The sequence below is a fragment of the Monomorium pharaonis genome, chromosome 5, assembly GCF_013373865.1.
Source record: "Monomorium pharaonis isolate MP-MQ-018 chromosome 5, ASM1337386v2, whole genome shotgun sequence".
Classification (NCBI taxonomy): Eukaryota; Metazoa; Arthropoda; class Insecta; order Hymenoptera; family Formicidae; genus Monomorium; species Monomorium pharaonis.
In genome coordinates this window covers 29,594,690-29,622,552 of record NC_050471.1, presented here as the reverse complement: position 1 = coordinate 29,622,552, position 27,863 = coordinate 29,594,690, and the positions used below count along the sequence as shown (strand labels likewise).

At 30.3% G+C, this 27,863-nt stretch overlaps 2 protein-coding genes across 2 annotated transcripts; both read right to left on the bottom strand.

Annotated features, from left to right (window-relative positions):
* Positions 1-1,372: 1,372 nt before the first annotated feature.
* Positions 1,373-21,716, bottom strand: LOC105828777 (cytochrome P450 4C1). The gene is given in 11 exon segments (XM_036287099.1): positions 1,373-1,941; positions 3,126-3,363; positions 3,482-3,594; positions 3,676-3,760; positions 4,825-4,951; positions 7,303-7,369; positions 16,907-17,101; positions 18,421-18,511; positions 20,121-20,230; positions 20,379-20,568; positions 21,373-21,716. Coding segments are annotated over 10 exon segments (1,539 nt in total). The 5' UTR covers positions 20,551-20,568; positions 21,373-21,716; the 3' UTR covers positions 1,373-1,600.
* A 4,836-nt stretch (positions 21,717-26,552) lies between these two features.
* Positions 26,553-27,073, bottom strand: LOC118645637. The gene has a single exon (XM_036287090.1). It carries the CDS (start codon positions 27,036-27,038, stop codon positions 26,568-26,570), a length of 471 nt encoding a protein of 156 aa, XP_036142983.1. The 5' UTR covers positions 27,039-27,073; the 3' UTR covers positions 26,553-26,567.
* Positions 27,074-27,863: the final 790 nt, after the last annotated feature.

The window sequence follows — 27,863 nt, the reverse complement described above, 5'->3', positions numbered from 1 at the left end:
AAGTGCGTCGAACAAAACACTTCATGTAAAAAATTTAAAGCAAAAACGTGTTATATAAGTTTCTATACATCTTTCTATTACTTTATTAACTATTAATAATAACTGATTAATATGTAGCCACGTGCAATCGTTGTTAGCAATCAATAAATTAAGATACATATTTTATAAAATTATTATAAGTATAATATTAAGTACTACTGACTAATATTATTTTTTATTATACTTTACGTAATATAAAAGAAATACCTTTGTTACCAAAAGGCATTTTTTTAATTTGAACGGCAAAATGTCTGTTTTAGTTTCATAGCAAAAACGATAGGAAAATATATACAAAAACTTTCGAGATCCATCCGTTGTGATTAATTATACCGAAAGAAAAATATTATTGTGCAATATTATCAATAATTTTTGTGTCTGAAAAACACCGCTGACTTTTTTTATTAATTTTGATTTTGATTGACATTTTAGTCACACGTTCAAACATAATTGTAATGTCATAGTACAACAAGGCAGATATATTTCAGTATTAAAAAATAAAAATATACAATGTTAAAAATAAAAATGTAAAAGGTAATTTTTACTATGTTTAATAAAATCTAAATTTTCAATGGTTTATTACTTACAGTTAATTTGTAACCAATATTTTTAATCAAAAATTTCTGAAAAAATCTACATAAACAGCAATTAAATTGTTGTACTTTTATGAATAAGGCCGCAATTTCATTGATCGCTATGTCGCAGCGATTTGTGTCATGTGATGTCTCGTCATCGCGATCGGATTTTAAAGTTAAATTTTTTAACTACAAGCGATATCGTTGCGTTTTAAAATCGGGTTTTAAACAACATTTTTAATATTTTAATTGGTAATTGGTAATTAATAATATGGAGAAAAACGTAACAGTAGTGTCTACGGAAGTAAATATTTTAATGTTTAATAGACATTCAAGTAAAATATCAAGAAATATAATTTATATTTTTAAATATATATATATATATATGTACTTATAAACATGTATATGCACATATATAAAATATGACAAAATATCAATCTTATGTTAACGAATAAAATTGTTATTATTATTTATTTTTTACTTTTCTGGGCTTATATACGTAGCTTATGTAATTAAGTTTGTTTATTTGATTATACTTTAATTCATAAATGCTGTAGATCTTCAAATTGCAAAATTAGAAAAAGAGCATGATAAAAACCATGTTCTTCTCTTTCTTTTAAAATTGGAACCACCTAAAACCTTTTTTTCTTGTAACGCTTTTCAATAATGATGAGAGTCACAACTGCAGCAATTTTTCTTTTTCTTGATATTTCTTCATATTCATAAATAATTTGCGCACACTGTAATAACCACTCTTAATATTTTTTTGATACTGTAAATAATTATTTTCCGAAATCAACTCCATTTTAGGTTAGAATTTATTTGACGCTCTAAAAATCGCGCATGCAACAGTGGGTGAATTTAAAACTTAATCGCTGCGATTTTGTCGCCCATGAAAAGGCTTCCTAAGATTACCATAAATTGAAGGAAGAATAAGTAATATTATATTAATGTTATGTTATATTTACATGTATCTATCGACAAATTGTTCATTTCTTCGGCGTGAAATACATGGGTAATTCTTCAGTTGGTCGCAAAATAAGAGAGCTGCCGTGCTGAATCGCGTCCATCGTTTTTACGCTTTTTACCTTCCACTTTCTGAGAATAGCAATCAGCACGATTTTCAGTTCAAGTAGAGCAAATCTCTGGCCTATGCAATTTCTCGGTCCAGCGCTGAACGGAACGTAGGCGTACGGATTCCTATGCTTTGAATTTTCCGGAAGAAAGCGATTTGGATCAAACTTCATTGGTTCAGGCCAAATCTCCGAATTTCGATGTGCTAATATAATTGGCATTGCGACATTGACACCTTTTGGAATCGTATATTTATCTAAAATAAAAGAGATAAATTAATTGTAAACTATATTTGTGTATTTATATATATAAAACACTGACTATTCTTGTCGACATAAATATTTTTATGAATATTAAACTTTTAAATATTTTAAGTGATTGTATATACATATGTACATATACATACATATATATATATATATATATATATATATATATATTACATATATAATGTTAAGTTTTATACAATAAATAAATCAGGATTAGTCAATTCTTATTTTTTGTCGCTAAAAATGAAATACGCAAATAAAATTGTTCTATTATATCATATTTTTGAATACGGTGTAAGAAATGGCTAAAATATAATGTCTTCTAGCAAGCGACACAGTGTAATACAATGAATTACTTCATTTTTGTTTAACATTGACAAACAACAAAAAAATAAATTACTGTGTTATATTATATTTTCTTAAAACGACCATAGTTAAAAAATATTGTATAATGTGATATAACAATCCCTTTTATCAGTTTATTTTTATAATATTTTTATTTTTAGAAAAAAAAAATACTCTACAAAAACATTTCCCGTATTATTACAATTAATTGCTTTACAAATTTACATGTATCCGTCCGTAATAAAAAAGGCCGGAAACACGAGAAGTTCGCTCGTGGTCGAGCGGTATTGCTGCTTTTCTGCGATGCTAATTGGTTCTCTTACTTGACTCACTACATGTTGTGAGAGTTGTAATTTGACGGTTTAGCTAATACAGGCGCGTGCGAAGCACGCACTGCATGCTAGTCCACTTTCCACTACATCCACTTTGTAAAAAGGAGATGTTACCATTATTGCTGCTTTTCCGCGATGCTGATTGGTTCTCTCACTGCGCTTACTTTGTGTTGCGAGAGTAATTGTCATTGCAATTGAATTTTGACAGCCGTTAAACACTGTCAAATTTGTATAGATTATCTATACAATTATCGTTGCAGTTTATTTTCAAAAAATAAAAAATAAAAAGTCAAATAGCGCACGCGAAGCGTTTATTCTATGGCTGCGTTCCAAAATTTACTGCCAGTACTAAAAGTTCATGTTACGTATACTATACGTTTTCAATGCTGGCAGTAAATTTCGGAACGCAGCCTATGATGTCTAGGTTCTATAAATTCTGTATAGAAAATTTTATAAAATGTTTTTATATTAAAATAAATGAAGCTATATTTTACCAAATTTTACATCTTCTTCCAGTTCTCTCGTGATTATATGTACACTTGGAAAAATCCGAAGCGTCTCCTTTATAACTCTGTCGAGATATTTTAATTGCGACAGCTCCTTCACACTGGCTGGTTTTTCCGAATCTCCAAAAACCTCTTTGAGTTCTTCGTGAACCTTTTCCTGATGCTCGAGATTATTGCCCAACAGAAAAAGTGTCCAAGTCATCGCAACCGCAGTTGTGTCGTATCCCTGTTATTATTCTCATATTATTTTACATGTACAATGTATAGATTATCGACTTAAATATTAATAAGAAAGAATTTTAACAAAAATTGGAAAATTTTTATTTGAATTTCAAACATCTCACCTCAAACATAAACGTGTCAACTTGCGCTCTTAATTCATCATCGGTCAAAGGAGCGTCATCTTTCGCATTCTGATCTAATAATAAATCTAGGAACGCTTTCCTTTTCCGGTTACCTGATACAGCAAATTCTATTAAATAAGCAAAAAAAGGAAGAAATATGTAAAAATATGTAAAATTATAATTTACAATAATACCTATATCAAATTCATCATTCTCATTTTCAACCTCTGCTGTATGATTGTTTTGCAATCGTCGTTCAGCCTTTCTCTTACTTATCACCTAGAATTTAATCCAGTATTACGGTCAAAGGAGGATGTTAAAAAAGGTCGATTTTCCGATTACAAAAGGAATCTAAAATTTGAGTTCCATAGATATTTATGAGCCGTATAAAAGAAATGGAAATGACAGTCTTTTTTTCGGGAGATCTGTGGAAAGTGTCGAAAATCTATCAAATTGATTGAAAATTGCGTCTATTCGGAGACAAGTCGAGTCTGTGGCATGGAAGAATTTTCAGTCATACCAGCTTCTGGTTAAATACTTATCCAATAGTTTTTGAGATCGCTAATAATGTTTCAATATCGGGATCCCGAAATTCAAAATGACAGATTTAATATGGCGTGGCAGAATATCAAACATCGTCACGAATACCACACTCAGCCGAACTCAGAGACACGAATGAAGACGTAGTCGTTGGTGTCTCCATTTTTTAAACTTTTGCTGTTAAAAAATTTTTTCATTTTGTTTTTAACTTTTTTGTTTTTATAATAATTATATGTTTTTATAATAATTATAAAAACAAAAAAAATAAAAACAAAATAAAAAAATTTTTAACAAAAAGAGTTTAAAAAATGGAGACAACTACCACGTCCTCGTTCGTGTCTTTGGGTTCGGTTGAGTGTGGTATTCGTAACGATATTTGATATTCTGCCACGCCATATTAAATCTGTCATTTTGAATTTCGGGATCCCGATATTGAAACATTATTAGCGATCTCAAAAACTATTGGATAAGTATTTAACCAGAAACTGGTATGGCTGAAAATTCTTCCATGCCACAGACTCGACTTGTCTCCGAATAGACGCAATTTTCAATCAATTTGATAGATTTTCGACACTTTCCACAGATCTCCCGAAAAAAGACTGTCATTTCCACTTCTTATACGGCTCATAGATATCCATGAAACTCAAATTTTAGGTTCCTTTTGTAGTCGGAAAATCGACTTTTAATTTTTAACATCCTCCTTTTTATTATATTTATTGTAGATATTTAAATTCTTTAACCAAAATAATATGAAAAATTTATAAAAATGCTGACATTATTTTAAATTTCTTTCTTTCTTCTACCTCTGTCGTAAATCCATGCAATGTATCAAGGGCTGATTTGAACTGCTTTCCTGAAGGCATTAAATAATACAACCAATTAATCCAGCACCACGGTTGAAGTAGTCGGTCCATTATTGACTTGGATGCTCTAAAAGTATTAAAATACGATTGGCATTTAATTTACTAACTTATTAACTAATTATACAGGGTGTCTGGTATTTTTTTATGGGATGTTTATGAGCAGGTAGAGCGCATGAAACTGAACAGAAAAGTCCTTACCGTTTTTCCATTTTCACAATAGTTAACAAGTTAGTGACTTGTAAAATTTTTTTGTATTAGCCCGGCCTACCGGCAAATGCAAGCGTGCTGAGCGCCCGGCTGCGGCGGCCGCTCCTCACCAGCGCTTGAACCTTGTGATTGCTAGGTGCGCGGAGGGAGTTGTTACAACAAGCGACAATGGCTACGCACAAGCGACGCGTAACGCTAAATTCTCCCTTCGAGTTATGATAGTTCCTTACGTTTTTTAATGAAAATAAAATGTTTTAACGACAAAAAGTATGTGTATACGTGTACATACATGTGTACAAAAAATATCAGTTTTAATGCTTAAAGAAGTGATTACTAAATTTATTTTTTTAATAAATAACAATTATTTTTAATAAAAAATATTTTTTTGATGATAGTCTTAAACGTCGTAAACGGTCATTATAAATTTTAAAAGAAGCTGTTATTATATGCTCGAAACAAAATTTATGCTTCTTCAAAAAACATTAGAAAATTTTATCGATTAAAATGGAAATGACAACCAAATAAAATGTTTGTTGCAACTTTATATTCTTAATTAAAAATTAAATAACTAGGATATTTATATTTTTAATAAAATTAATCCTTGTACATAACATACGCGAGCTAAAGAATAATCACTTTGTGACAGGAAAATGATTATGCCTAAGTTCCGCGATTTTATATCACTATTACTATTTACGCTGATTACTATACACGTACACGTAAAAAAATATGATTCTAGTTCTCTTAAAAAAATCAATTATTCACTTTTAATTTTATTTTTTTAAAATAATTATTTTATCTTTAATGATTGAAAAGAGTATTCTGTTGATAATAAACACCACACTTCACATAAAACAAATAATATTTAACATTTTCGCGTATATTCACACACATACACACACACACACACACACACAAATTACACACAAATTACAAACCAATTCTTGAATTAAGGAATAATCATTTTCCTGTCACAAAGTGATTATTCTTTAGCTCGTGTATGTATGTATCCCCCTCTCCCCACACACACACACACACACACACACACACACACACACACACACACACACACATTACACACTAAAATTTTCTTAAATTAAATAAATATTGTTTATAAGTTTTCAAACATTTAATAAATTCATATATTCGTAAATTTACACGGAGAAAATTTTGTAGTAAAATTATGTATGATTTTATTATTTATGATAGTAACCACGAACTGTAAGAAGAAATTTCAGATAATTATATCATATAAGTAGTTATATCATATAAATATTGTCGTAATTTGATGAAAAACATAATAAAAATTTTCATAATTCCTCCTTGGCCCGCGTTTACTACTTACCATAGTAATTTTTACCATAAAGTTTTTTCCGTGTATTATAAGTCTATCACAAGGATTAATTTTATTAAAAATATAAATATCCTAGTTATTTAATTTTTAATTAAGAATATAAAGTTGAAACAAATATTTTATTTGCTTGTCATTTCCATTTTAATAGATAAATTTTTCTAATGTTTTTTGAAGAAGCATAAATTTTGTTTCGAGCATATAATAACAGCTTCTTTTAAAATTTATAATGACCGTTTACTACGTTTAAGACTACCATCAAAAAAATATTTTTTATTAAAAATAATCGTTATTTATTAAAAAAATAAATTTAGTAATCACTTCTTTAAACATTAGAACTGATATTTTTTGTACACATGTATGTACACGTACACACATACTTTTTGTCGTTAGAAAATTTTATTTTCATTAAAAATGTAAGGAACTATCATAATTCAAAGGGAGAATTTAGCGTTACGCGTCGCTTGTGCGTAGCCATTGTCGCTTGTAACAACTCCCCCCGCGCGCCTAGCAATCTCAAGTTTCAAGCGCTAGGAAGGTGCGGCCGCTGCGGCCGGGCGCTCAGCGCGCTTGCATTTGCCGGTAGGCCGGGCTAATACAGAAAATTTTACAAGTCACTAAGTTGTTGACTATTGCGAAAATGAAAAAACGGTAAAGACTTTTCTGTTCAGTTTCATGCGCTCTACCTGCTCATAAAAATCCCATAAAAAAATACCAGACACCCTGTATAAGTATCCTATAATGTAATTAAAATATAACCCTGAAATGTCATTAAAGTTAATAATCAATTTGTTAATACTATTATGTAAGAAAATATTGGTTATTTTAATAACAATAACAATAAAAATTTGGAAACCAACATTCGTGTTGCTGATGCATATGCGGTTGTGCCTTCTTGAGCATGTAAGTTCACACCCATTGCTGTTTCTGCAAAATAATTATCCACATAGCACGGAATATTATGGTAATATCACAGTAATATTGTTCTTCCATTACAATATTACAGTGAAATATAGTATAAATACTGCAGAAATATTACAAAAATATTACTAGAATCCCAGACAACACGCTTGTCAGAATGAAAACTTTAAGAGAACTTTTTTAAGAAAACATTTAGATATCTTGGAAATGATGTCAAAATGATAACATTTACCAGAGACGTCTACTAAGAGAGGTTTTTAAGATATCACATTAAAGAGTCTTACTTAAGTTTCTTGAAAATGTTATCCTTATGACATCAGTTAAATGATATCAGCTTGATATCTCATAAAAGATATCACAATGCTGTCCGATTTTTGAGCCGTCCATGTGCGTTGTAGTTGACTCATAAATTAGATAACATTATAATATCTTGAATGAGAAATCCATTTGATATTATTTAAAAATTATCATAAAGATAATGTTTTCAAAAATAACGGTTTGCCTACAATTACTGTGCACAAAAAATGCACAAAATTTAAATTTATCATGTACTAAACAAAAACAGAATAATAAAAACCATCTAATTAACCATTTGAACGCTTCAAACTATTAATGCTAAAAATAGATCACAATTTCCATCAATTAAATTATTAAGGCTATGGAAAAAGATAAATTTAATAATATGAAATTAATAAGTAAATAAATTAATGCTATTTATTTCTAATGTTTTGCAACATTTAATTGCTTTTATAAAAAATAATATAATTGCGTCAGTTTATAACATATTGGTATTATATGTATAAGACAATAACGAGTACCCATATCGATAAGTCAAATTGGCGTAGCAGATAGAGTACAAGGTTCGTCATCCTAAGGTTCCGGGTTCAAACCTACCAGCGGCAAATAAGAATAAAATAAAATAATTTAATTTAAATTTAATTAATCAATAAAAATTTTTCCTAAATTTAGTATGTTACTGTTGATAAAAATAATGTAAAAAAAATAAATTTTTATTTTATTTTTTTATCTTTAGTTGCAGTTTAAATATATCCGATTTAAGAAATCTGTTAAAATAAACTTTGGTTTTCTTGAATACAGAGTTAAACTTTATTATATCCTTTATTGATATATATTATAGTAATGGCAGTCTTGCTGTATACACGTTTTACTTGTTTAATAAACAGAAAGAAAAATACTTGGAATTAATATCAGTTCAGTCGAGCGACTTGAAAAAAAACGTTATACAAAGCGTGGCTTTAGCCATAAGCACAAGAAGAAAGGATCGATATAATCGAGACATCGATGCGTCACGCTAGTGACTTATATATCGCCATCTTAACCGCGAAATATGAATTTTTACATTATATCCAACACTTCCCCTTAAAAATTAAAAAAAAAACTTTATAATGATGAAACTAAGAACTGAATACATTTAAGGTGCTTGCTCGCAGGCAGAGCCTTCGTGAAAATGTCTGCTATCATATTCTGCGTACATAAATATTTCAAATCAATTAAGTTGTCTTTTAACGCCTCACGCACAAAATGATGCTTAATGTCAATATGTTTTGTTCTTCCATGAAATACAGGATTTCTTGCTAGCTTTTGGGCACTTGCGCTATCGTTGAAAAGCGTTGTATCCGAAAATTCCTTCAATCCAAGCTCGAGTAGGAATTTCCTCAAGTAGATTGCCTCTTTGGTAGCCTCTGTTGATCCCATATACTCAGCTTCTGCGGATGAGAGTGCAACTGTTCTTTGTTTTCTAGATTCCCACGATATGAGGGCTTGGCTGAAAAAGAAAACAAAACCTGTATATGAACGTCTATCGTTTATACAGCTTCCCCAGTCTGCATCTACATAGCCTTTAAGATTCTCCCGACTTGGTTTGTATACAAGAGATCTATTACTGCTCCCTTTAAGATAACGCAAAATGCGTTTTGCTGCTGTCCAATGCTCTTGTCCGTATTCATTGTTGAACTGACTTAGGAAGCTTATTGCATAAGCAATATCCGGACGGGTAGTTACAGCCAAGTACATCAGACATCCGATTAACTCTCTATATGGCATGTTGTCTTCTTCTTCTTGACGTTCGTTTGGTATTATTAACTTTAGGTTTGATTCCATTGGAGTGTTAACAGGATTGGCTTCTGTCATGTTAAATCTTTCAAGTAGATTCTTGATATAGTTCTTCTGGCTCATGATTATGCTGTCATCCTTTCTTGAGAATTCGATACCAAGACAGTATTTAATTTCTCCTAAGTCCTTGATGTCAAATACTTGGTTTAGGTAGTGTTTAAACTTCTGTATCTTTTTTAAATTTGCTGAAATTATTATTATGTCATCTACATATATTATTATTAAGAAGATGTCTTCCCCTTGACCTTTGTAATAGACACAGGAATCTCCGTTTGATGCCGTTGTACCATACTTTGTTAATTCCGAATTGAGTCTTGCATGCCATTCACGACCAGCTTGCTTTAATCCATATAAAGCTTTTTGCAAATGACATACTTTGTTTCCAGTTCTTAATTGCTTCAGCATCTCGATAGCTTTAAGTTTAATATTGCTTTTATGGTTCTCAATACTTATTAACTTTTCTAGAGTTCTTTCCAAGAATTCTGGTACCTCCATATAAACTTCTTCCTTGATGGTACTATTTAAGTATGCAGTTGTAATATCGCACTGATGAATATGCATCTTGTAATGTGCTGCAATTGCCATTGCTAATCGAATCGAACTCAGTCTGGCGACAGGGGCAAAGGTTTCGTCAAAATCTACACCTGGCCGCTGATTGAATCCACGCGCCACAATCCTTGCCTTTCGTTTCTGTAGACATCCGTCAGATTGATATTTATATGTTAGTATTATACGGCTTCCAATAATATTCTTGTTATCCGGTCGATGGATCAACTTCCACACATTATTCTTTAAGATAGATCTTAATTCAGTCGCTATAGCAATATACCATTCGTTTTCTTCTGGCCCTGAAATGGCTTTTCTTATTGAGACTTCCGCAAACATACTAACTTCTGGAGCCGCCGCAGATCTTGAAGTATTATATTCCTTTCTCGGTCGACCTTTTGATCCTGTTCTGATAATTTTGGGACGACCTGGACCTCTTCTTATATGCACGTCAGGAGTTTCTTGACCTATAGCCTCTACTTCATCGTCATCGGATTGGTCCGTTGCCTCAGATTCTTCTTGAATTGAGTCTGATTCCGTTTCAATTACGTGTGGTTCTTCTTTATTTGTGTTTCGAAGAACGACTTTGATGTCATTTTGATTAACTTGAATTGTGTCATTGCCTTTCGTAGTTTCTTCCTGAGTACAATCATGTTTATTTAAAAACTTGACATCTCTACTAGTTATTATTTTATCTGTAGTCGGATCTAGTAGACGATAACCTTTTGCATCCTCGGCATAACACATAAACTTTAATTCTCTTGCCTTAACATCTAGCTTTCTTCTCATCTCCTTTGGGATGTGTGCAAAAACTCTAGATCCAAATATGGCCATATTCTTTAGATTTGGAGTAGTATTGCTCCATCTTTGCATTGGTGTAGTACCAGTTGCCTTAGTAACCAAACGGTTTTGTAAATAGTTCGCTGTATTAATGGCCTCACCCCAATATTTGTTGGGCAACCCAGCATCCATTAGTAAACATCTGGCCATTTCAAGTAGGGATCGATTTTTCCGTTCAGCCGTACCGTTTTGTTCAGGAGCGTAAGTAACGGTATATTGTGCCTCAATGCCTTCCTTCTTGAATAATGCTTGGAGTCGGTGATTGACATATTCCCTTCCTTTATCCGATCTGATTACTTTTGGTACGATATTGAACTTAGTTTTCATTGACTGTATGTATTCTTCAATTTTGTCAGGAACTTCAGATTTATTTGCCATCAAATAAATAACCGTGTAGCGACTGTAATCATCAATCATTGTCAGTATATACCTTTTCTTACCTGGCGTCATTGTTTGCATAGGGCCGCAAACATCTGTATGAACCAGATCCATAATCGTTTTAGATTGATGTGTTGATTTCTTTGGAAACGTATCCCGGGTCATCTTTCCTTTTAAACAAGTTTCGCAGACTTCTTTGATTCCACAATCTCTGATATGAATTCCTTCGACAGTTCCTTTACTTGACATTTCCTTTATTGCTTCAACATCCCTGTGACCTAATTTCCGATGCCATTGATGTTGACAGTCTTCATTGTGTCCTTTAGTGACAGCTAGAACTTTATTAGCATTCTTTAATTCATATAAATTTCCATTTAATTCAGCCACAGCAATAACGGTGTTTGCGTGTACTATATAACATTTGTCCTCTTTAAAATTGACTTGGATTTGTTTTTCTGTTAGTCTTTTTACTGATATTAAACTTTCTTTTAGACTAGGAACAAAAAGTACATCTTTGACAGTAATATTAGTACATTTTCCTTTATCATCTTGACAAATTATATTTCCTTCACCAATGCCGTGAATCTCAACATAATCACCATTAGCTAATTTTAAATTTTCATTGTTGTAACTGCGAAGGCTTTTAAAAAAACTTTTATCACTGGTCATGTGACTGGTTGCGCCAGAGTTAATATACCAAGCTTTATGATTTGCTGCATTATTATTATTTATACCAAAACAAATATCAGGATCCTTATTTTCATTTGAAACTGTATTTACCTTTTCTTTATTACTTTTCCATTTCTTATATTTGACGCAGTCCTTTTTCATATGGCCTCGCTTCCCAGCAAACACAAAGTTACATGTAACGTGCTTGTTAGTTGTAATTTCCCACTCAATAATATAATTGCAATATAACACACGTGTTATATTACAATTACATTGTTGAGTGGGAAATTACAACTAACAGGTACGTTACATGTAACTTGGTGTTTGGTGGGTTTTTACAAAAGAAACAACTGACCTCTTGAGATGTTTGTTGCATCTGCTTTTGTTGCACCGTTGACTTCTTATTAAATACCTTAAGTGCTTTGTCCTCATATTTTTCTTCATGATGCCTGGCATCTTTACGCCTGCTATCCTCGTCTAGAAGTTTTCCTTTTACTAACTGCAGCGTGAGTTCATCTTCCGATCTGGTTTCCAATGCTGTAACAAGTGTGCTGTACGAGTCAGGTAAACTACTTAAGAGCATCGCAATTATTAATTTATCTTTGAGGATTTCTCCTAGTGCAGCCAATTCATCCACTATATTCAGCATATGATTAACGTGAGCTTCCATATCACCATTTTCTGCAAGCTTCATACTGCACAACTTTTTTAATAAATAAACCTGATTCGTGAGCGAAGCTTTTTGATGATAGTCCTGTAGCGCTTTCCATGCTTCCTTAGCTGATGCAGCATCCTTTATGTGTCGCAATTGATCGTCTTCGACCAACAAACCGATAGTGGCCCTTGCTTGCCTATCGTTCTTTAACCATGCTGTGTCAGGAGCTGAAGGCCTAGCCTCGTTAACTGTCTGCCACATGTCGTCTCTTATTAACAGTAATTCCATCTTATGTTTCCATACCTGATAATTTCTGTTATTTAATTTCGTAATTGAGAAACGTGTTTCTGCCATTGTTACGGGTGAACTGGGCCCATAACCTGTTAAAATAAACTTTGGTTTTCTTGAATACAGAGTTAAACTTTATTATATCCTTTATTGATATATATTATAGTAATGGCAGTCTTGCTGTATACACGTTTTACTTGTTTAATAAACAGAAAGAAAAATACTTGGAATTAATATCAGTTCAGTCGAGCGACTTAAAAAAAAACGTTATACAAAGCGTGGCTTTAGCCATAAGCACAAGAAGAAAGGATCGATATAATCGAGACATCGATGCGTCACGCTAGTGACTTATATATCGCCATCTTAACCGCGAAATATGAATTTTTACATTATATCCAACAAAATCTTTTAGAGATCCAATTTAAGAAATTTTTTAGATATCCGATTTCAGAAATCTTTTAGATATCAGTTTTATGATATCTTTCTGTTCTCAAAAAACGGCGCATTGGTTAACATTCTGACATCATTATGTTATCTTTTAGAAGTCTCTTTATGTTATCATTTTCAGAAACAAGATATTTTTTAGAGATCTTTTTGACAACATATTGTTCACTGGGATATTAAAATGTCTGCCGAAATGGATCACAGTAATATAATGGTGATATATCACGAATGTATTACTGTAATATTTACGTAGTATTTTTGTAATATTATATTTTTATTTTTTATTTTCCTATATTTTTTTATATATTTATAATTTTCAAAAAATATTTATAAATTATATAATAATACGTATTTATAAAATAATAAAGTAATGACGTCTTAATGTTAATGATTACGTTTACACATTATCCTTAATCGGATTTAGTATTATCGGTTGTTAGCCTAGCACACATCTTTCAGAAAGCTTTGTTATGAGTGACACACTCATAACTGTAACGGTTCACCTTTCCCGATCGCCTCGGACAGGCTCGCCAGATGCCAGGATTCGGGAGAAGGGGGAAAACCAACTTACGTATACCGATATCAAATTAACAGTCCTTTATTATAAAGCTTATGCTATGTACATACTTAGTCTACGGGTAATATTATGCTAGGCCTTAACCTACGGAGAGATATTTACGAGATATATACAGGCTAGTCTAACGGTATCCGGATGGGAGCGCGCTTATGCACAGCATCGTAGTACGCGGTCGCGGTCGCGAGGTTTGCGGATTGCAGGAAACCGAAAGCCGGCGTGCGCCAGGCGGCAGAGCGGTCTGATGACCAACCCTGTCGACGAGGAATGGTCCTCGATCGTTTTTTTTTTTTTTTTTTTTTTTTTTTTTTTTTTTTTGACGTTTTCCTATGTGATGAACCACAGTACCAGGAACAAAGCCTTTAACCTGTATTTAAAATAAGCTGTATTAGGTGTTGATCTTCAGTTTATTTTATTGAACGTGCGGTTTTAGTCCAGAATATAAGTTATGGGAAAAAACTTGCAAAAAACCCTAAGCGGTCCTCAATCCGGATCGAGCTCGGCTTTTATACCCGTCGGGGCGATCCCCACGCGTTCCCAGCAGCGTGGTGGGATCGGTTTCCGACGGGGATATTAGACTTTCGGGAGGGGCGTCCGTGGACGCCGAGTCTCATATAGTGGGGCGGGTGGTCGGCCCCGGGACTTAGTGACAATCATCACATAACGATAAAAAAGGTATCAGTAGCACGATGACGTAAGTCGGTCAGCTGCAGCAGTCAGCATCGAGCGCATCGCGCGAGGTTTTGCGCAATCCGCTCGACAATTAGCGCAATGCTCCTTAGACAGCACTTGCTGTCTAAGCAATAATTTGGAATACTGACCGATTTACGCCCTCACGCAATCCTCCCCTTCTTTCGATTCAACTACTGAATTATCGGATATATGTATAAACCGGCGAAAGAAGGTGAGGAACGGGTCAATCCGAAATAGACAAACTAAGATAACACACGACACTCTGCTTTGCGGGATCGTGTATCACCGATATAAATCATTGTAAATACACAACCACGACACTCTGCCTTGCGGGGTCGCGATCTATTCACTGTAAACGAATACTATAATAAAAGTGTTTAAGACAAATAACAGTGTAAGTGACCAAATACCTCCCTCGCGAGATCTGTGGCAGCGATTCCCAATCGTACTCACAACGAGGGGTACAACAGCTTTTTGAAAGATATCTTGTAAATTAATATTGAAATATAACAATGTAATCATTTAGAAATATTTGTGAAACATTTCATTAAAATCATTTCCGACTTTTTCAGAGAAGTATTTCAGAAATATTTTGTATGTAATGTCTAAAATATATTATTGAAAGTTTTCAAAAATGTTATATTTAAAAGCTTTGTGGAAAATATCTTGAAAATTAATATTGAAATATAACGTTGTGTGCATTCAGAAATATTTGTAAAACATTTCATCAAAATTATTTCCGAATTCTTCAGTAAAATATTTCAGAAGTATTTGTATGTATAATATTTAAAATATCATTAAAAGAGAGAGAGAGAAAGAGAGAGAGAGAGAGAGAGAGAGAGAGAGTTTAAAAAAATTTTATATTTAATATGACAATCGACATTGAAATAATTCTGAATGTCATTAAAATATTTAATACAAATATTTCTTATTTGATTTCTAAAGTAAAATATAAAAAAGTTTCTAAAATATTATTAACATAACTACTTTTGCTTTACATTATTAATCTTTTTTCTCGCGTCGACGTGAGCTGAGTACAGCCCCATACAGCACATCTTTCAAAAAACTTTCTGATAGATATTTGGCAGTGTGGGAATTCATTGTTGTGTGGCAACTCATTGTCAGTAAAAAACTGTAAAATTTTATCTTATAATAATTTATAAAAATATAAATTAATTAAACATGTTTTATTCTTCTGACAACATCTATTGAAATGATCTATAACAAATTTGTGGATGCATAAACATAAAGTATTCGTGGATCATCACTACGCGTTAGGTTGCATGCGATCATCGAAGTCAAACAATATCGACCATGGCAGACACTTGGATGGGTGACCGTTTTTACATAACACTGGAAGATTTCAGGAAGTTTTCAGAAAGCTATCATTGAAATATAAAATATATCAAGATAATATTTCGGACATGTTTTGAATATATTTCAGACACATAAAGTGTCCACTTTTATGTCAGAAATGTATCTGAAATATTTCTGAAAAGTTTCAAAAATATATTTCCGATATATTTTTGAAGATTTAAAAAATATTTCAGATATATTTCTGATATTACATGAAAGCGGACATTTCATGTATCTGAAACATATCTGAAACATATCTGAAATGTTTTTTTGAAATATTTCAAATTATATTAACAGCTTTCTGAAAGATTTTTGAAATCTTTCAATGCTGTGTGGGCTGGCTAATCATAGCTATTTTATTTTTTTTTAAATGTAATTTGAAATCTAAGCACTATCGATGTCGTTAAACCTGATTAAGGTAACGTGTAAACGTATTCATTAATGACAATTTAACATTAGGATGAGTTTAAAAATAGCTGAAGTAAGCTTTAAGCCGTAAGAAATTAATCAATCACAATCAATTATTTTTCTCGTTTTTGTCTGTGATTTATCAATTTCTTATGACTTAACTTAAAGCATACTAGTTATTATACTACTTATCATAAATCCTCACTTAATTTAATGTGAGTGATATCAATTCTACCATATTGCTATTTAAAATGTAATATTGCTACAATATAACCTAATATTTTAATGTTATTTATAAACGTGTAATATGTCAATAATATTTTTGTAATATTTTACTGTAATATTGTTGATATATTACAATTTTGTTGTGATATTACTATAATATTCCGTGTTATGTGGGTACTTAATTAGTGTATTTAAATAAATGTATATATTTACATCTTTTTAATTTTTCATAAAAATGACTAATAAAATTAAAGTTGTAATGTGTAAAATGTATTGTATTAATAAATATCTTTTCGAAAAATGTTATATAAATTGAAAAAAATATAATAATTACCGCAAATAATATCAAGAGCAGCATTGACAATAAGGGGAAAAATATCAAAGGCTTTCCCAGAATCTTTCTCTATTTTTCTTGCGATACACTTTGTTAAGATCTCTGCTTTTTCAGAGAGGACTATAGCAAATTGATCTAATATACTAAAATGAAACGTTGGCCCAATCAGTTTTCTATCGTGGGTCCATTGTTTTCCTAAAGCAACATTAAAATGTAACATGCCTATGTTATAAAGATAAAAACAACTACAAAATTGATTTAAAAACATGTAGTATTGTTATCTTTTTAATTTTTAAAGCAAAAGAAGTTTTCTGTTTTTTCTGTTTATTGGCAATGGATGTTAAGGGAATCCTAAAGCTGTCTATTTTATCGACATTTTGTTCAACCATTTAGTTTTGAATTGAATTTACAGAATTGAAAATTCTTTTACACGTTTAAAGTACGTACACAAATAAACCCGAGGACGATTAAATCAAGACCAAAAATGCAAAAAATTTTTAAAGTTTATTTGTTCATAAAAATATTTGCTTCAAATTCGAATTATGTAGCTTATATACGTACAAATAAATAATACACCTCAGTTCGGAATAGATTGAGGAATAAGACTATATTCGTAAAATTACAATTACAAGCCATAAAAATAAGTTATTTATTGGATCAAATTTTGTTCATTTAAGCGCATTTACTAAGATTTTCTTCATCTGTAGTGAAAGCGCTTAAATGGACAAAATTTGATCCAATGAATAACTTATTTTTACGGCTTGTAATCGTAATTTGACGAATATAGTATTATTCTTCAACCTAGTCCGAACTACGGTGTACCATTCATTTATAAGCTACATAACTTGTATTTTGAAACAAATATTCCTATAAACAAATAAACTTTACAATTTTTCATTTAAACACTTTCACTACAAATTTCTACAGATTACTACAAAAAAATATTTAGATACCTACAATGATTGAAGTATATTTTCAGGGTTACGTTACAAATACGAAATACAAATACACATGTATATCTGTCAGACAAAAAGACCCGGGAAAAATGTTTTATATAAAAACATGTATAAAGATATATAAAGTATTCCCATGTTTATACTAGTTTTCTTTCTTTTGTAAAATTTCTATTTGATGTAAAAAAATAATAGACATACTGAAAAGATAAACTAATTTAAAAAATAATTTTAAAAAAACCAATGCAAAAATTATTTTTTAAATTAGTTTCTGTCTTTTAAAAATAACTATTATTTTTTTTTATCAAACAGAAATTTTACAAAAAAGGAAACTAGTATAAACATATATAAACATATTTTATATATATTTATATATGTTTTTATTTGAAACATTTTTTCTCGGGGAATAAAACTGTTTTTATAATGTTACAACTTATCCAATTAATCTATTATCTATTATCTATTATAAGTTAAAGTAAAGGAAATAATACTTTTACTAAAATTTTAGATGCATAAGAAATGTATAATAAGATAAACGGTTTAATTTTATTATGCATTCACCTGTAGAAGTCAAAAGTCCGTTGCCCAACCATTCTTTTATAATATTATAAGGGATCCCTTTTGTGATATTTACGGTACTCGAAAGAATAACCTGTAAATGTTTGAAAGAAACGTAATAATATTTAAAAAAAGATATAACATATTTTTAATGACAATTTATATAGTATATTAAAGGAGATCTTTGTTTATAGAGCTCAAAAAATCGAAAAAATTTTTTTCATCTTAATCGATAGTAATACTTTTCAAGAATATACAGTGGAAAAATTGTAGATCAAAATCTCATAAATTATAGAAGTTACAGTTCAGAGACTACGAGCGCATGGAGCAGGTAGCCGAAAACTCTACGATAGAACACGCTGGGAGTGACCTCTCCCTCCTTTTTTGCCTTTTTAAAATTCTCGTTTGCATTTTGTGTGTTTTCTCCTAAGCCCTTTTCTAACAAATCATCTCTCGATAAGTTTTGATAAATAGAAGTGGTGTGCTACGAAACATTTGAATTTGGGTGCAAAAATTATAAAAATCCTTGCTTTCATTGCTATTTTGCATCTTCAATGAAAGATACTTTTCTATACTAAAGATGTTGAATGAATTAAATATAAAAATTGGACAGAACACAAATTTTTTTGCTGAATCATATGATATCGCGAGAGAAGAGCGTCGCAGCTTATGCAGCACTAGGGAGGCTCGAGCAGCTCGCAAAATGGAATTAATTCTGCAAAATCAGTTTCATAAAAAAGCGGAGGGAACATTATATGTCCTTGGAATGCCTGATTAGCTTCAAATTGCTTGTAAGTTTTAAAAAACTACTACTTTTCTTTGACAAAAACTTTAAACGCGTTTTACTCGAATTCGTATTTTTCAACTTGGCGTGCGTGATAAAAAAAATTACTTGACGGATCGAGTTGAATCAAATTTATTTCAAAAAATTATTAAATTTTCTTCTAGATACACCTAAAAAATTAATAAAAGTAAGTGTTTTACATAATTTTTTACTAATAAAAATTGAAATATTGAGGCAAAAAATAATTTTATTTCAAGGACTTAAAAATTTCTTAAATTTTTAACATTTATTTAATTTTTTATTAAGGTTTATTTAGAAAGTGTTGGCATAAAGTTTGACATGTTTTTTGATTATTTGTTTTAGACCAAAATTAAAGCCGCTATCATGTACGCCAACAGATATGTCCAGCAATAAGGCGTTTCCAGATAGCACATAAAATTCAAAAAGAACTCAATTGTATGTCACCAATTATGAATTCTTTTTGAGATGCAAAAAGAATTCTTCTTACAAAAAGAATTCTTTTTGCATTTCAAAAAGAATTCATAATTGGTAACATACAATTGAGTTCTTTTTGAACTCTCTGTGCTATCTGGGTTAGGAACATCGGTTAATAAAATCAATTAAAAAAGCCTTTTTTTATTATATATACAATTTTTTGTGTAGTTAAAATATTAAGTAAAACACACTAAAAGTTTAAAATATTTATTCATTATCAAAAAAAAATTTATTAATTATAAATTGTTTTAAAAAATTGAAAAAAAAATTGTTTTTTTAAGCTTCTAAACGAGAATCCTCCCTTAAACGAAAGTCATTGAAATACCTCTTCGTTTAAGAAGAATTATGTCAATAGTGACAATTTCTTCTAATTGTAACAGAAACATAAAAAATATTTTATTAACGAATTAAAATTAGTATTTACCTCTAAATATTCTGGTTTGTACACGATAACAAAAGGCGTGCTTCCAATCTACTGTACAAATATTCCTTCTTTAGACTTCTCCATAAATTTTATAAACCATGTTATGCGTTCTAACAATTAGATGTATTAATGTTTATATTATTTTAATTAATATGCAAATTTATAAATAGCAAACTTTTGTATTCCACGTGTGCGAATACACAAATAACACTTGTAATAAAAGAGTGATACTAAAATTATACGTATACAATTCCGTACCATACTCCGACAGTGTCAGTTGCTCAAATGTCATTCCAATAAGAGGATATCCGCCGGTATGGGGAATATTTTTAAGTTTCTGTCGAAGAACATACTCATGATGAACTATCGACGAAACTGCGTAAATCACAATAATGCAAAGAGTGTATAGTGCCAAAAAGATGAAATCCATTCTCGTGATCTGTGAACACTTCAAATAATTTAAGTTACCAAATACATAAACACATTATTAATTTTGGTAAAATGGTATTAATATTATAAATATTATACCAAGAAAATTGCATCAATATAGCGTTTTTCGGTGTGTCACTGTATTCTCAATATTTATTAAAAATATTTTTCAAAGATACTTTCGCAATTACGATAAAGTCATACACAGAGAATATATTTTATATCAATAAACTTATTAATAGAATTAAGCAGTCGATAAAAATAATGAGAAATTTTTGCCAGTTATTTCAAGACTATGGTTTTTAATAAATATTTTACATTAAATAATTTAGCAATAAATATTTTATGTAACGTACTTACATTTATAGCTTTATTGTTTAACGCACATATACATACAAATGTAACTTATCAATCTCTATACTTGCTTAATAAAATCTTTCCAAAAATTAAAGTTTTTACTTTGTCTATATCAAATTTTTTTTAGTTTGTATAGATTAATTTTTATTTATCATAAATATTATAAAAATAAAATTGCCTGTCTGGACAATGGAACACATTCAAAAATTGCCTTTCAAATAAACCACTAGTATTTTTGTATGTACCTAATAGAATTCTCTTTCACCGAATCTACTAATTATCATTCTTTTATTTTATTGGCAATTAATGTTTTTAAATATTTTAATAATTCTTAGGAAGTATATCTATTGGTTATACTTATCGTCTCTATATATAGTCAAAAACGTTAGTATTTTTATGACACTTCAATATTTATCACGACGATTATCACCAAGATTATATTAAAAAATATTATTTAAAAAATTACAGAAAAGATTGTAGAGCTTATTGCCTTCTTCCATTCAAAATTCAATCGCGGAATAAGAGTACAATGTCCGCGGACTCTCCTTTTATACCTCTTCTTTATTTCATGACACTCAATTCTACAATGATAAACACTCACGCAACGATTGGACAATTAAACACTTAATATCATCTGAGATCTCCAGTATCTCTCAAGTTTTATAAATATTGTGCTATAAATAACGCTTCTATAACTGATGAGAATAAAAGCTTCTTTTAAACATTGCATTAAAAAATGCGATAATGCTTATGCTTAAGATATTATAAGAATTGAGTAGTAATTTAGTTAAAATGTTGAAAGTTATTAATGAAGTTAAAAAGTTAATAACTTTTAATTTAATTTAATTAATTATAAATTATTTAATTTTTAACTTTAACTAGTTATTTTTGAAACGTATAAACTTTAACTTATAAACTTTTTTCCTAAATTAATAATTTTATCTGGACAAAAAAAAAATAAAAATTTATTTCTGCATAAAAACAATATTATTTGTTAATTCATATAATTAATATTATAATTAAATTTATAAATAAAATATTAAATATACTGGCGCAAAAAAACGAGACAAAATTTTTGACTGAATTTTTAATCTTCAAAGTAATGCAACTTTGCGAAAAATCATCCAAATTACATGTACTTTTTTTTAATTAAAGGGAAAAGATTCTACTTTGAGAATCCCTAGGCGGAAATTTGATTTATTAAGTGTGAACCTTTTGTATCGCATGAAAACCAAACAGGTTTTTAAATTGTAAAATGCGTCAACGATGCGTATCAACTTCACATACAACGACGACTCACAAGATTATGTAAATGATGATCATGCGAGAAAAGAATCAGTGTACGATAGAATAACGTCTGCTGCAACCAGGTCAACGAAGTAAGTGCTCATCACAATTTTTTTGTCACGGTATACCTGTCAATATACCAGTTTCCCCTTTGCGACAATACGATATTTCATTTTTCAATGTCTCTTTGGTTTAGTTATTATCTCTTAATCTTTGACCCTTCATAACTCGAACACTGGCCATTTTCAGACCTAACGCTTATGAGGACTTTTGATCAGGATGTCATGAACTACCATATAAATCAGTTTCAGCCAATTTGATTGTACTCTCTTTTGCATTTGTTTTGTGCGGAGTTCTTTGTTATCACTTTTTACAAGTTTCTTATTAAAATCTAATATTAATCCAGATTCTTTCAGAAAAGTTTATTTTTTTCTAAGCAATTATAAAAAAGCATGTCGATACGATGTTTTTTGTTGATTGCACACGAGTTTGAAATTTGCACTGCATTCTAGAGTATTTTAGCGAATAAGTACGGTATTTTTTTTGAGTATCAATATGATATTGCACATTGATTTTATTTGTGTTTAACTCAATCATACTGCCGTCATCAGAGTGACCCGATGTACACCATGTGGAGTTGACGATCGGATTTTACACATCATATGAAAAGGGCCGATTTTTTAAATAACACCACGTACGTGGAGATTGACGGTCGGATTTTGCATATCATGTAGCTCTGAAATTCATCAGTGGAAATTTACATCACTTACTAATTTGAATATAACGGATAGCTGACGCGCCAATTTTACTGGAGTCAACGGAAGATTCACCATTTTAGCAGTCTATTCAGATCACATATAAATATACACATACTCAAACATAAAAAATAAAAATTCAAATTTTATTGAAAAAATCGACCCTTTTCATATGATGTGTAAAATCCAATCGTCAACTCCACATGGTACACATCGGGTCATTTTGATGACAGCGGTATGATTGAGTTAAACACGAATAAAATCAATGTGCAATATCATATTGATATTCAAAATTCATGATATTCAACAAATACCGTATTTATTCGCTAAAATATTCTAAAATGCAGTGCAAATTTCAAACTCGTGTACAATCAACAAAAAACATTGTATCGACTTTTTTTTTAATTGCTTAGAAAAGAATAAACTTTAAGAATCTGGATTAATGTTAGCAAGATTTTAACGAGAAACTTGTGAAATATGATAACAAAATTTTATTTCTTTAATTAAAAAAAACATGTTTGGTTTTTATGCGATACAAAAGGTTTACACTTAACAAATCAAACTTTCGCCTAGGGATTTTCAAAGTAGAGTCTTTGCCCTTTAATTTAAAAAAAGTACATGTAAGTGAAAAATTGACGAAAATACGACAGATAATTAAAAAATTCTTTTTTGCAATTTTTTTTAAACTTTATTTTGTTTAAATTAATTTTTACAAAATAAAACCGTATTCTTCTAAGAATAACATATACAAACAATAGACCGACTTTATGCCCTCATTATATAATGTACTATTAAAATGTGCGGACGACTAGTCACAGAACTTATTTACCATTTTATTAATTTTAAAGTAAATAAGAAGGGTAAAGAAGAATAATGTTACATGGTAGTATATATACATATATTATTTATTATTCGTTACAAGTACGTATACGTATATTATTTATTATACGTTACAAATGATTATATTATTAATATTATTATTTATTATTATATAATCCTTGCCTTTCGGCTTTAGGTGGCCTCCGGTTACATCTACCATATTATCCTCTAATAATAATATTAAAATTCATTACAAAATAAAGAAAATTGACGCTTTGCACTTGAAAACATAATGACAATATAATGCATAACACAACATAATAAAATGTAACATGGTAAAACATAAAGAAATCTAATGGTTTATCGACTTAAAAACATAAAGCCTCGTAGACTCAAAACTCAAAACTTGAAATTAAAAAAACATTACTCTCAATATTTGTCACCAATTTGGAAACTAAACTGATCTATTCTCTCTATTCCCTACATCTTTTAGCCCTGCAGCTTCTTCTCTCTCTCACTTCCAATAAACGATTATAATTTTATTAATTTTTAAAAGTCCATTTATAACTTCCTTTAATATAAGTTTACTTTTGTGGAAAATGATGTGTGTGCGTGCGTGCGTGCGTGCGTGTGCGTGCGTGCGCGCGCGCGTGTGTCTGTGCGTGTGTGTGTGTGTGTGTGCTGTGTGTGCGTGTTTTAATTAAAATTCTTGCTTTTTTTAAAATATTTATATTGTATGTATTATAAACTATTTTTCTTAAAAATAATTATAAAAAGCTTTTAAAAAAAATATTTAAAAGGATTTAAAAAGTAAGGTTAATATCGAGCTTTACAATGAGTTTTAAATCATTAAAAAGATGCTCGTGGTATATAGTGCAATCATCTGACACGTTTTTTAAAATACTTTTACATACCTTCAAATAATAATTAGTTTATTAAAAAAAAGTAAATATAAATACATTAATATTCCATAGTAACTATAAACAATTAAAATTACTATAAAATATAATGTATTTATACTTATTTCTTTTTAATAAACAAATAATTATTTAAAGATATGTAAAAATATTTTAAAAACTGTTTCAGATGATTGCACTATACAATGAGTACATTTTTAATGATTTAAAACTCATTTTGAAGCTCGATAATATAAACTTTTTTTTTTAATACTTCTAAACATTTTTTAAAATAGCTTTTTATAATTATTTTTAAGAAAAAAAGTTTATAATATATAAGATAAAAATGATTCTTTGCTTTGCCAGTGAACAATTAAAATTAAAAGTAGTATTAGATCAACCTTACTGGCCAAATTTATTCAAAAATCAATAGTCACAATTACGACGTTTCAACCCTCGATTTGTGTCCTTATCAAGTGTGAGATGTTACGATAAATTACTGTGACGCACGCAAGTTTTATGGCATGTGCTCAAGTATGTCACAATTAGCGTGTGCCAAATTGAACAAGTTTAGAATCACAAATATTGATATTTTAATATTTGTGAATCTAAACTTGTTCAATTTGGCACACGCTAATTGTGACATACTTAAGCACATGCCATAAAACTTGCGTGCGTCACAGTAATTTATCGTAACATCTCACACTTGATAAGGACACAAATCGAGGGTTGAAACGTCGTAACTGTGGCTATTGATTTTTGAATAAATTTGGCCAATGAGATTGACTTAATACTACTTTTAATTTTATAATATATGCAATATAAATATTTTTTAATGTTTAGAATCTTAATAATAACAAATGTTTCATAAATTATAGCACAAAATTAGAAACAGTAGTACCCAGTTAATCGCAGGAGACACTTTTTCATCTTTCAATGTCATAAATAATTACCTCAAATAATAAAGGGTGATTCTCCGTTAATTGCAGCCGACACCTTTTTGTTTCTCAATATTGTCACACGAGTACCATCGACGTAATGTACTTGAATTACATTTTGAGTTACCTTAAATATTATACTTTTTTATTAATCTTAAAACTTTTGATAAATCTGACTTACTACAATAAAATATAAATTAATGCAACTTCTTAAAAATATCTTATGCAAACCATAATCTTCATCCGTCATTTGTATATTCAACGGTTGTTTAGGTTTTAACAATGTTATAAGAGAATTAATGGGAGGCAATGTAGAAGGATTGTAGTGTCGAATAGCGGATGAATGTTTGTAAACTGTGGCACACAGCGTCTTCAAATTTGCTGGGGACAGTGACGTATTCATAACTAAAAACGATCTTTCGAAAATATCGTATCGCTCCTCCCAGGTATTGCAATTTTCCAGTTCCATTATAATCTATGAAATTATACATTTTTTTAAATATAAAAATTTACATTAAATCAAAGACACATAAATTACAAAATTTTAAAACAGCAAAGTAATATTAATAATAATTACCACAGAAAATACAAAAATATATCGCAAATGTACAATAAATTTTAACTTATATAATTGAGAAAACATTTATGCCTTTGTACTAGATCCTAGTGAATAAAGTTCTATAATATTAATCAAAACAGCAAACTGGAGATCCACATCGTTAAAATTTGTTGTAGAATATTTGAATATCATTCGCATTTGTTCAGGAGCACCGTCGATAAGAACCAAACGACCTTTAAAATTCAAGTCTTCCAATCTTCTTGTTAACTCAATTGCGATAATAGATCCGAAGGAGTATTCTACCATTACAAAGTCTTTTCTGTCTTTTAGTTTGGATAATACATGCTATGGGAATATTAAAGTAATTATTAAAATATTTTTTAAACTTTATGTCTTTTAAAATAAAATTATAAAAACTTTACAGAGAATATGAAATTACTCGTACGATTGCTTATATTGATAATGCGATCAGTTGTGTCCATGATGTCTGTAGCATCGATGTTATTTGTGTTATAATGCAAAGACGTTGCAGAAAATTTAATATCTGCAGCTAAATGACGAAATACCGTTCCACAACCGTCGATTCCCGGGATAAGAAACACTTCAGTCGTAGTATTCTGATTTTTAGTCGAGAGATTGCAACAGATCTCTGAAACAAAATCTTCGTCTTTTACAATACCAACTGGCAATTTTATCACATAGGCCTCTTTATCTGCATTAAGATTATTCTCATGCTGCTTATCATAATTATTGACGTTTGTATTGGATATCTTATTAAGTTTTGCAAATGTGAGATTAGCTATCTCGTGTGGAGTAAGAAAAATGTCAAAGTCTCGTTCCAAAGTTTGTTTGATTTCAACAGCCATCATGGAGTCCATTCCAAGTTCAGCCAGAGACGTATTTTAATTTACAACGTTCATGTCTTTTATATCTGTAATATAAATAAAAAGTTATTTTGACTTGAACTGTAATGTACTACCAGTAATTAGTTACGTAAAATAAAAGGAAATAAAAGATATATAGTAAGTATGTAAAAACAAAAAGTAAATATGAATTTACCTAAAATATCGACGATAACTTCCGTCGGAGTTCCATGTTCAATAGATCCCGTTTTCTTTTCTGCCACTACCATACTGCTAACAATAGGCTGGCTTTGAAGTAAAAACTTATCAAGTTCATTGAGGCAACATGAATTTTTTGTTGTAAAGTACCACCAATAATCAATTCCTTCTCATCCTTCTGCATGTCAGCGACGAGAGCCACGTCACCTACAGCTCCCTATTGAATTGCCAATCCGAGTAATCCTTCCTCTGCTCTCTTTTCACACGCTCTTTTCATAACAGAGTTAGCCATGCCATAATTCGTCTGTCCAGCATTGCCTCTACCACAGGAAACGGAAGAGAACACTACAAAATGTCTCAGAGCAAAGCTTTCTGGAAAGTTTATCCAAAATTTGTGTTGCACGAGCTTTTGACTAAAAGAACTCTACAAATGTCTCCGCGGTTTGATTCTTTAAAACGTTATCCTTCAACACCACATCGAGGTTGAATATCGCGTCCACTGGTGCTTTGTTTTTCGCAGTTTGCAAGAGGTATTTACAACTTTTGGGATCAGCGACATCGATATTCTTGATGATTGGCACATTTACACCATACGATTTCCATAGTCAAACCTTCATGCGTTGGTAACAATTTTTTCTAGTT